General features: G+C 33.2%; 1 protein-coding gene across 1 annotated transcript in view; it reads right to left on the minus strand.

Moving 5' to 3' along the window:
• LOC108362158 (zinc finger protein 624-like) overlaps positions 1 to 8,507 on the minus strand; it is a 28,341-nt gene extending 19,834 nt beyond the window's left edge. The window contains exon 1 of the mRNA XM_017615021.1: positions 8,322 to 8,507. Coding sequence (XP_017470510.1) covers positions 8,322 to 8,507 — 186 coding nt within the window. The remainder of the gene's footprint in view (positions 1 to 8,321) is intronic.
• Positions 8,508 to 12,614: the final 4,107 nt, after the last annotated feature.

The raw sequence follows: 12,614 nt of genomic DNA on the forward strand, positions 1-12,614 counted from the left end.
CCATAAATTATTTTATATTTATGACATATTTGAATAGCAATAATGAGATGGTTCAATCATCAATGTTTAAGTAGTCAACGAATTCTATACATTTCATTTTAAAATTACTTTTAATTAGAAGTTCACTTTAAAAAATTTTAATTAGAAGCCGGTTTCTCTATTTGCGTCAGGAAGCAAATTTTACACTTAAGATCCTCTCGGTTGTTTCGTTTGAGTGTGGTATTGACAAAAAAACAAAATTACATATTTTTTTCAAACTGTGGAAAAGTACCACTATCTAAGGAATGCATCTATGTATATTTTCTAATGGCTTAAATTAATTTTTTCAACTTCGCAGCAAAAACTTTGAAAGACTAATAATTCGCTAACTCTATGTCTTGTGTGCAAAGCTCTTTTACAATGTCAGTAAATTTTGAAAAAATAATTGCAAGTTATAGGCAAAAGCCATTCGAATATTAAAATTTGCAGTTATTAAACAGAAAAATATTTTCGAGATAACTAACAACACTCGACAAACGACGTCATTCTTCATTTTAAATAATTTAAGCTCCATGTGGCCATAAAACGATGGATCTTTTTGTTGTATTATTTTCTTCGACATATCAAATATTATTTGAAACATGTCAACTATAATTCAATTATTTTCTTCTTACTTTTTACAGTGCAGTTTAAACAAGTTCCAACGTTATGCAAACACCTTAAGAAAATCCTAATGTATTTTGTTTGAGTTGAAAATTCAGTACAAATCAGTACAAATTTTGAAAAATCTGGACTTTAGCATACTGATTGAAGAAATGAATAAAATCAGTACAAGAGTTGAAAAATCAGTACTGTACTGATAAAATCAGTACGTCTGGCAACCGTACCTAGCACTGACCTAAATAAATCGAATAAACAACGTCTCCAAACCTAAGTGTACTTAAGTAACCATCCTTTCTAAGTTTATTTGATTTGTACTCATCTCTTACTGGCATAGTGATCAGAAATTTTACTTCCGTGTTGCCGGTTTAGAGACCCATCATCCGATTCTTTAGTTGAATCAGCAATTTTAGTCATAATTGCACTGTGACCGATGTTGTGCTTTTCTTTTTAATAATAATAATAACAGACAACTGACAGTCTCATTTTCGAGTTCAAGTATGCCGTCACTACTAGAAGCCGCCATCCTAGCCTAACTCAACTCAGAAAAGTTTCCCAAAGCTTTATGACTCTTACGTTTACTTCCCAATGAAATCTGAAACCTTTATTCCATCTTTTGACGATGTGAATTCTTACATATTTAAATCCCACAGCTATTTCAGTGAGTCGTGGTCATCAGTGAACGTTTTGATTACATACAAACATATGCTCATCTTTGCAGTTGCATGATCGAACGCTCATCTGATTTAGTAACGCACTTGTGGGATTCTTTGCTGCTGTAATCAGACTTATGCACATACATACATATGTATCAAATAACGCCAAATCAATAAATCGCACAAGCGTAAATATATTTATATGTATGTACATACATATGTACATATGTATGTATGTTTATCCATCTTATTTGTATTATTATTCATCGCAGCCATAATAACTATGCAATAGATATGTTTGTATGTAGTGATGAATTAGTTGTGCAATAGTTTGATAGCCACGGACATTGAACTTAACCAACGCCAATGATTAAATACAAATAAGGCGCATTTGTAGCCATAAAAGTAGCAACATCGGCAACAGTAAACAGCGTATCGATAGCGTAACGGAGCGACTAAACTAGTACAGCTGTGCGGAAAATCACACTTTCACTGATTGAAAATGGATGCAGATTTTTGACAGCCATTAACTGCCATTGCTGCTACTGTTGCTGCCACTAAGCAACAAGTGTGTTGACTTGACTTGACTTATTTAGAGCAAATATGTACTGTAATTGACACACCTAAATAAAATAGAGGTGACAAAAAGGATACACTTACATATACATATGAGCGGGTTTTCAACGGCAACGTTTGAGTGCATAGAAGTATGGTATGTTTGTAAATACATAGTTATGCAGTACCGCTAGTATATTCAAATGCATAATCGTAAAAAGTCAGTTAGCACATCGAGCATAGAGGAGCATAGGAGCATTGAGGGTGTGACATTTTCCCACGCATCTCATTTAGAGGGAGGGAGGGTTCCTAGATCGTTTGGGCTTGATAAAATTTTGAATTAATTTTTGACGGTTTTGTGGTGAAGCGTCAACAGTCAAAAGGAGTAGATATTTTATTTTTTTTTTATACTGTGTGCGTGTGCGTGTACCACCACCGCAATTATGTATGTATATTTATATGTATATCAACAGTCTTTAAGAAAAAGTTCTCAGCCATATTCACTCTCCCATAACGGCGGGAAGACAACTCGAAGACATTCTTTAAGATGTTCCCATGTTTCCTTACGGCTGAAACGTTGAAAAAGCTATTGTTCAAAACGCTACTTTTACACTTGATGCACACAACTCAAGAAAAAGGGTGGGTTAATAGTTGAATTTTTGATGTTAAATTACCCCACGTAATGTTTTGCAACATTCATATGCACACACAAACACACACACACATACAAATACGAGTATACAAGGTAACATCTTCCTGCAAACGCAAACATAAATTGTAGTAAGTGCTATGTGGGTACACAACTACCCATAGTTAATAGGAACTTAGCGTTTACAGGTACTACATACATACATATGTTCATATGTCTGTAATAACGTTGGTGCTTACGAAGCGTGAAAAGAAAAGACGTTATACTTAGACTTTTCTCATATAATAACTAGGCGGTTAGAGTCGTCTTCGTCGTGGTTGTCGTCTTCAAGACGCTCTGCTTAAGACAATTATGCTCATTTGATGGAATTGCATGCCATATTATATACTATACATACCTACATATGTATGTACATACATAGCAACATATAAACCTATGTATATATTTATCTAGCGGACAGACATCCCGTTGAATCGGGAAGCGTGGGAATTTTCCCACAGGCACTTAATGAATTACTATATATATGTATATGTATGTATGTAAGTATGCACATTTTTTTCCGAGTGGTGTGCTTTCATGCGGGGCTATTCCGCATTTAGAACCCCTCTTTATTATTTGAAATTGTCGACTTTCAACAGGTACAAAATTAAAAAAAAAGAGAAAAAAATAGCGTTAAAACTGTTGCATGCGGGTATATTTTTAGGGTATTTGTATGAATTTGTTTGCGGCTAATTATGTGAATGTTTGGTTGTGCATATGTAGGTATATATGTATATATGTAGATATGCATGTATATTTTAAAGATCACTGAAGGTAAGTACATACAAATAATTGATTATTTGAATGGTGTGAATTAAATAGCGTTTTTAACTTGATTACGCTTCTATTAATGCATATAAATATGATTTTTGCTAAGCTTTAGAAAAATCTGTACAGCATGTTCGGTAAGCATTTTATTTATTTGTTCTGCGTCAGATTTACGCTATGGTTTTTGAGTTCGGATACACAAATATCTTTCGTAAAATCTCACTGTTTGTTACCCACAAAATTTTTTAGATAAACGATATGAAAACAGTTTATTTATTATGAAAGTACACAAATTGGCATTATTTTAATTGCATCATCTATATGTGATCCTTTGACACTGCTGCAACCTGGGGCGGAATTTTCAATTACTGCTTAACAGGTGTTTCGTGAAATGTTTTGCATTTCCTCGCGAATACGTTCCTTTAATTCCCATTAGACACTGGGTTGTTGTTGAAAACTTTACTTCTAAGGTATCCGCAAAAGAAAAAAGTCCATTTGAGATAAGTCTGGACTACCAGCAGCAGGATTTCAACTGTTGTATCAACAAATCATAGCTAATTTTGTAATTAATATGAAAAATTGGCAAACAAGCAACGAAAGAGTGACAAAAGAATAAATGTTTATGCTTGTACAATATTTTGAGAAGCTTTATCGAAAATAAAAATTAAAATGTAGATAGTTTCTTAAATCAATTAAACATGTTGTTTGGCAGATATGCATAAAGCACTGATTCTTATTATACTGTCTTCGTAAAACCGTTCATTTTAACTGAATGTGTATATTATCCTCCGAAATTATTTATAAAAAAAAATGCTAATGCTGCTTTGTGACACATTTACTCAAAAGTCTTGCCCACTCACTGGCCGCTGGTAGCTTCCTGAAAGGAATACGGATTTTCTTGAAACTAATTTGATACAAAAAATAATACATATACGTATATACAAAGCTCTATTCACACTGCGCAAAAAATCCCGAATAAATCTCGCAAAATTTTACGAAGTGGCTTTACTATCCTATAATATTGGTGCGGTTCTGTACCATTTTATTTTATATAGATGTAAATCTAGAAAAAACTTTGAGAAAAATGCAGTTTAGAAATGTTCTGCAAACATTTAAGATGCTAGACCGATTTCGCGTCTGTGGCTGCTCTTGCATTACATAACCCCTCCGCCACTCCCCGCCGTGGTTGCTCGATGCAAATACCGGACTTTTCGTCCGCTTGAAAAATTCTGTCAAAGTTATATAATCTGAATGAGAGAGAGGCATCCAGAAAATCAGAGAATACTCAGTATACTTAGATGACAGCTGCATTCTCTTCAATTCACCGGTCCATACTGGCATGATCAATGACTTTTTTGCTGAGACTGAAGATTTTCGTTTGTATTAAATGTAGTTCAAGAACGCAGTTATGAGACTCTTGCCAGTAAAATGCTCAGGACGCGAACTTCGAGTTATAGCAATGTGTTTTTGAGGGGCTATGCAGGAAACTATGTTTATACGAGCAATTTCAGAATTGTGGAGCAATTGTAGTGCAAAGTATTGCAAGTTATAGCGAGTTAATGGCCAAATTGTGTGAAAATATAAACGAATTTATCACCAATTGACTAAGTCCTGTAAACGGTCCCGCGGAGGACAGTTTGCTTTCACTTTACTTTCCCAAGTATAAATTCGATAATCCTATCCAAGCTGGCGTTAAATAAGCCAAAATTGAATACTTGAATTTCTCAGCTTGAAATAAAATATTTTCTCATATTAAGGTTCTATATTTTTAACCGACTTCACAAAAACAAGGAAGGTTATGAATTCGTCGAATATATATATATATATTTTTTTATAATGTATGTTACCGCATAACTTTGGACCACGGTTAACCGGTTTCTATAACTCTTTTTTTAAAGGAAAGGTGTTACCTCACAGGTGGTCCCATTCTAATTTGGTTTAAATCCGATCATTGAATCATGACGAGATTAACGATTATCTTAAATTTTTATATGAGCATAGAAGTCGGTTTTGTTTTTTGCTTAAAAATCACTTGTTTTACTACATTTAAGGTTTATTTGACAAAATTAAGAAGGGTATTGCTAATATAAAATGAACTTCCTCTTGCAAAAATATTATATTGATTTATGCCTTTAGAACCTAGATGGGCACACCAACACAATCCCATTTGATTGTGGTATCAGTGCGCCATGCCCACTCATGGTTGCCACATTGTTATAAATGTGCTAAAACTGGGTCCTTTTCGTGCGTGGACTTTTTGGCTTTTTTTGCTTGTTTAAATGGTTAAGCAATTAATTTTGTAAGTTTTTGGTAACTAATAGTACACAGTTAAGAGAACAAATTACATCTGAAAAATTTAATGCTTGCAAAATTGTAAAAAAAAAATTAAATGGTATAACTTATTTCTTTAATATGTGGGCATACTTTTATTAGATTTGTTTTATTATTTTCATAAGTAAAAAACCACTTTCACATTAATGAGAAAGTTCTAAAATACAGTGTGGGTGTTCACACATGTCTGGTTATCATGTTATCTGGTTATTGGGTAATATATTTTTTTTATTTATTTATTTATTTATTTTATTCAGTTACAAGTTACAAACTTTTTTACAGACTAGTTAAATTATTAAAATTAAGAACGCTGCTATATATATATATATTTTGCCAGCCTACTACAATAAAATATTCTACAAAATAATGGTGTTTAACTATAAAACCTGATAACCAAGCAACTGTGAACACTCACAATATAACTTATAAGCACTACCTATTCATTCTTTTAGCGTAAGAACCACCATTTACACTTCTCCAAAAATCGATTATTTAGTTAGAAACTAATTGTTCTGAAATAAAATTATTTGTGTCCTTTCACAGCTCATAGAGCCTTTATATTTTTTAAATTCTACATGCGAAGACCAAAGTAAAAGCTAAGTGAATAAAAACACACTCCATTTTGCTTGGGGCATTTTTGGTTAATTTCTTACACAAAATATGGCAAGCGTGTACTAAAAATACGAACAAAAACAATTAACAGCCGAGCGGAGAACTACCTTCGTGAAATCTGAAAGCAGACCGAATCGGAATTCGCTGCGTCGCTTCTGTGTACATACATATGTATGTATGTAATATGTACGTATAAGCACTGCGACTCCGGCGCTAAACGTTTTGCCCATCTACATACTATGTATATCTACCTTAGAACACCTTATTTGTGGGTGTGCAAGTAAACCTAACCTCAAATTTTCGCTCCGGCTGGAGAGGCTGTTTTTTTTTTTATCAAAGTGATTGCGGCAGGGATCGCAAATAACGGCTATTTTGATTTGTTTTTTGTTGGAAGATTTTTTAATAAAAAATAACTGTTTTTTTTTACTTTTTTTCCTTGGTTTATAACCGTTATATTTGAGATTTCACTTTTTTGATCATACATACGTTCTTATGACCGCTTTAAATTCTTTTTAATCTAAAAAACTCAAATCAGAAAATATAAAAGTGAGAAAATAACGATTACTCCTAATCGAAAAAAATCATAAAATAACGATATTATCGAACAAATCAAGGACTGCAACGGTTATGATCTTTATATATAATCCCAGTCGGAAAAGTAGTAATGCATTACATGCGTGATAAATAATATAATGTATTTCTTATGCGTTCTCGATAATATTACTGCTAACTATGTAATCAGCATTCTAATGTTCCAAAAATTTCATATTAAAACACATTCATCTCTCGATACTAGGTTGGTTTACTGATTATTTTTTTCGATTACTATACATTACATTTTCCCACTGGGATTTAACCGTTAAAATGTAATTCCTATTTTCTGATCAAACCTAACCGTAACTATTTTTATTTATTTTTTCGTCAAAAGTAATTGTTTTTATTTTTTTCGATCATAATATAACCGTTATTTTCAGATCTAATTTTTTATATCATAAAAGATTTAAACCGGTAAAAAAAATTGCAACCTCCATCACAACGGCTAAAATAGTATCGAAAAAGATAAAAACCCAAAATAACGACTATTTTTGTTGGAAATCATAAAATAAAGATTAAATTTGATTNAAAATAACGACTATTTTTGTTGGAAATCATAAAATAAAGATTAAATTTGACCGCAAAAACAAAAATCCAAATTTTATGATTAAATAATAACGATTTCGCAATGATCTAAAAATCGCAATCTTGATATTTAACGGTTATCTATTTTCGGTCCCTTGGAAAAAAGGTAAGTTATTTTAATGGTTAAATTATATGTATTTCCTAATAGATATCATAACTTTTACGGTTCCTGTGTTATTGAGCTCCCACTTGCTCAAACACTATTTTAATTTACCCGCTTAGGGCTGCGTTTTTAGGGTTAAAAGAAAACTAACCTCAAACTTTTACCCTAGTCGGGAAAAATTTGGAATTTCTTTAAAAAAACTTAGTTTCCACTTTCCGTAACTCCATTTTAATTTACACTCTTAATGCATAAATGTGATTTTTCACGGTTAAAATAAGCCTAATCTCAAATTTTTACCCTAACCGGGAGGAAAAAATTAAAAATTTTTCTTTACAAAATTAATTACTGAATCCCTACTTGCCAAAATATAATTTTGATTTGTACTCTTAGTGCAAAAAAATAAATTTTCCGTATCAAAATAAACCTAACCTACGTAAATAAATCTAACCTAACCGATACTATTTTTTCGTTCGAAATAGCTATACTTCTCCTACATTATCGGCCCTATCTACTTTCCGAAATCAGTGTATGTAGATATGGATGTGTGTATACTGTGTATGTATGTATGTACGTATGTCTTTTAACTTCCTTGACTAAATGCATTTAACTAACTCGAATATCCGTCGCTTGTGATAAACTTCATTTCACAATACTATTTATTGAAATTTCTATATCATATGTAAGTAAGTATAAGTCCATATTAATTTCATACTAATTAAATTTGCACTACATTATGCAGTGCAATTAATATACTATCTAATTTTGTTGTTTTTATCTTACTTATACTTACATCGTTTTCGTCGAGATATTGAAATGCGTCCAATTTGTCCCAGCGTATCGTCCCTTGAAAGGGATAGAATATTGTGCCTTGCTCAATGTACGATGTTGTCCACACTGTGATTTCGGCTTCATGATTTGCCGTTATTGTTGTTGTGGCAAGTGACAACTCTTTTGGTATTAAAACACACGTTTCCATATTCTTATTCTTTTGTTTATTTATTTGCAGTAATCACAACAATTTTTTGTTTGTATTTTTTGGTATATTTGTTATTGAAAAAAAAAAACTTAAATTTTTTAACTTAAATTTATTTAACGTGCGCCATGCGTTCGCATTTATTTGTCCATGTGTGTTTGTCTAAATTTCAAATCCAGTCAAAATTATTTCAACAGAGTTTTTGTTTATAAATAACAGTCTAAGCGCTGATTGTTTATTTCTTTGCAAATATTAATTTATCTATTTTTTGCATTAATTTTAATTTTGTTCTAAATCGCATAAGTTACGCTGCCGTCGTCGTCTCTCAATCTGCATTGAACGAGTTTTCTAAGCGAACGCGATTTAAATTCAAAATCAAACAAACAACAACGTTAAGGAGGACCCTTTTTCCTTCAACACTAAACTAATACTGTCCGATCAGGATTGTCCGCACCAGCCATGACCTTCGGAATGAAATACATAGCAGCGAAAAACACACCTGATACAGGCCGGCCGCACTAAATGCAAGACCGAAAATTAAGAGCTACTCAGCTAAGCTCATTTAGCTCAATGCTCCAATACGTTACCAAAAACAAGATCAACATTACACAACGTTAATTTAATCGATTGATCGTACATACATACAAACGTTGAAGCATACATACATACATACACTTGTGGCTCATATAAACCCATGCATGGCTGTATGTATGTATGTACATACGTCTGGGCATTCGCATGTAGGCACCAACCGTCATGTGGAGCGAGCAAAATACGTACGAACGTTGGTGTGCTTGAGTAGTAGCATGCCAGAGTACGTTCAGGTAGCTGCAGCAGCAGCAGGAGTGGCGGCGGCGGCGGCGACTTGACTTTGTGCCAAGACAATTGTAAAGCGGCTTAAGAAAGCAGAGCCGCGCTCCGTGTATATTGCCGCATTGCTTGCCGTCACCTGTTGCCTTGTTTGGCTCGTTTGTTTCTTTTTGTTGTTGTTGTTGTTGTTGCTGCTGTTGCTCTTGTTATTGGTTTTGTTCCATCGGTATTTGTTGCTGTTGTTTTTGTTGTTCGTCTTGAAGACGTTAAGTGTTTATCTGAGCAACTTTTTGAATGAAATAGGAAGCCCACACGTAGTATGTAGGTATTTTCGCTTATAGCCATTTACATACATACTAACATTAGCCCATTCCATTTTTCCTGCTCTCTTGAGTCATACACATCTCTATGGATTTGAGTCGAAAGCGGTAAGACGAGTCTAAGATGTGCTGGTGAATAGCAATCAAATGAAATGAAATGAAAAAACTCTTCCAAGTGTGCGCTAGTTAGTGCGGTTTTGGCCATGAAAGCCAGGTTGCTGTTACGAATGCTCGTACTACATAAGTACACAACATCCCATTCATAATTTCCGTTTAAACGGCTCCACAGACTGGGAAGAGAACAACGACAACGAATAGTATCTAGTGTGCTGTCGAGAACTCAAAAACGCTAAGAAACTCGTAGAACAACGTACCAGAGATGAGAGCAAAGCAGTTTGTGCATGTACGGAGGCATCTATGTAAATACATCATTGTGAGTTAAGAATATTAAGAAATTGTATCTAGTCACCCATAAGTAAATATGTGTACGTTTCGTCTCTTTCTTAAACTCCGCCCTTATTCTTTAGGAAGTGTTGTAGTCTGGAGAAAATTTGGAGCGAAATTTTTATACAGCAAATATGTACATATTTATGAATATACATAAAATTAAACTCAAATAAATTCTCTTCATTATAATGCAATTGGTACTATTTGTTTTTTTTTTTTGCTTGAGTCGTATTTCAAACTTAACGGTTATAAACATATGACACAACTATTCGCATTATATTTGTTTCTGCATTCATTTGTCTAGTCTTATCTTTTACACTTTTTTATAAAATAAGTAGCTTTTGTCGGCTACCACGCCCGCGTGATATAAGGTTTAACGTTATGCTGCCAAATGTTGCTTAACTTGTCAATTCAATTTATTGGGAATTACTTAAAATGTGGCAACCCTTTTAAGAAATATTTTCTAAATAAACCCTTTTAAAGCTGCATACTTTGATACCCATATCAAAATATTTAATTTAACTTGTTAACTAAATCGGTTTAAAATTTCTAAACAGGTGGCAACATTCTCCAAAAATATTTTAGAAATAAAGTTTACTTAAACCTCTTGCGTTCGATACCCATATTTAAATATTTCATTTAACTTGTTAATTAAATCGATTTTAAATTTCTAAACAGGTGGCAACATTCTCCAAATATATTTTAGAAATAAAGTTCCCTTAAACCTCTCTAGTTCGACACCCAGATTTAATTATTTCATTTAGCTTGTTAGTTAAATTGATTTTGAATTTATAACAGGTGGCAACCTTCTTAAAAAGTAGTTTAGAAATAGAGCTTTCTTTAACCGCTTTCATTCGATACCCATATTAAAATATTTAATTTAACTTGCTAATTAAATTATTTTGAATTTTTGTTTACTGCTGTCAACACTCCAAAAATTATTTAGAAACAAAGTTTATTATAACCTCTCTCGTTTGGCACAAATATTTCGTTTAACTTGTTTATTAAATTGGTTTATTTGCAGTTGGCAACCGACTTCAAAAACACCTTAGAAATAGAGCTTACTTTTACCTCTCTAGTTTCCATATCCATAATTAAAGCTTTTAAAGTTTAACTTTTCAATTAAATTCATTTTAACTTTCTTTAAAAATATTTTCGAAGTAAACCGTTTTTGAACCCCTTTTCTTTGGCATCGATATTTCAACTTTTGAAACGATGTAAAAGAGCAACAAACATACTCATACACTCTATCACTGGCTGTAACCGCCTAAGCGATTTCAGCCGAGTTCAACAAAGCACGCCAGTCGTTTCTCTTCTTTGCCAACTGTCGCCAATTTGAAATGCCTAGTGGAGCGGAGTCACCCCCAAACGTAATATGAGTATTATTAGGATTTTTTTTTTTTTGGGAAGGCCTGTTTCCTGGATCTTTGCCTTTCCTTCTCGTATGGAACAAGTTCAATACCATATTTTGAAAAGCTCTCTAAAACACTTATCACTTACTTACTATGTATTCCGAATAGTTATGCACCGTGGTTATGCGACAACAATCGATTATCCCTAACGATTTCGGAATCTTTGCTTGCGTGCTCGACGAACTCGTCAGAATTCCTCAGAACAAAATTTTGTCAGAATACGCATCCCTAGTAAAGGCCTTCTTACTATGAAATCTCTTGAGTAGAATATAAATACTTATCAGGTTTATGTGTTTCAGAAGTCTTTTTTTGTCTTTTTTTTTGCTGAAGAGTTTTGTCATCATACGACATGGTGCCCCTTATCTTCCTTGATTTTTTTTGTGAGATCAAATTATCATCGAATCAGTGTTGCACTGTTTGTTCTGCTGTGAAAAGCTTTTAAGTAATCATCGAATCAGTGTTACTAAGTGTTGAAATTTACCTGCTATGAAAAACTGTTAAGTAGTCTGGGTTCTAATAGATCAACTGGTATAAAAGATCCGAGACTAGCTTGTTTGTTAACTGTTATGATACTAATGCGAAGGCTGGCCAGTTTCCCCGTCTCGAAAATTTTTTGTGAAACTAGAATTCGAAGTGTCGCAGTGTCAATGCTAAAGCGAAAATATGCGTGTGACCTCCGTGGCATGATATTAAGACTTCGGCTTTTCCTTCTACGAACGCAGCTTCGACTCTACTCCGAGTGATTTTACAGGCATATTTCAAAGTCAACTAAAAAGCATTGAGACAGTTTTGCAGAGCAATACCAAAATTTTTCGTATGCTCAAGGATTCGAATCTACCATTGAGCCTGCAAATAACATTTAGTAGTACGTGGCCGTGTTAAAATTACTAGTTTGCTAATATGAAAAACAAACATAGAAGACAAACTAGTTGTGCGCAAAGTAAAGTGTTCTGAGTTTTTTTCAATACGAAGATTTTTAATTCTTTTAAGAAAATCTCGAACTTAAAATATTGTAAACAAATAAAAATCGCTCTGGACATCATTAACTAACTCTGAAAAAAAAAACGGTGGACTTAGGTTAGGTTATGTAGTGTTGGCTGGCCATTGGTCGATAGCAATTG

The sequence above is a fragment of the Rhagoletis zephyria genome, unplaced genomic scaffold (genome assembly GCF_001687245.7).
Source record: "Rhagoletis zephyria isolate East Lansing unplaced genomic scaffold, Rhagoletis_zephyria_1.1 Rzeph_scaffold_00952, whole genome shotgun sequence".
NCBI classification, from domain to species: domain Eukaryota; kingdom Metazoa; phylum Arthropoda; class Insecta; order Diptera; family Tephritidae; genus Rhagoletis; species Rhagoletis zephyria.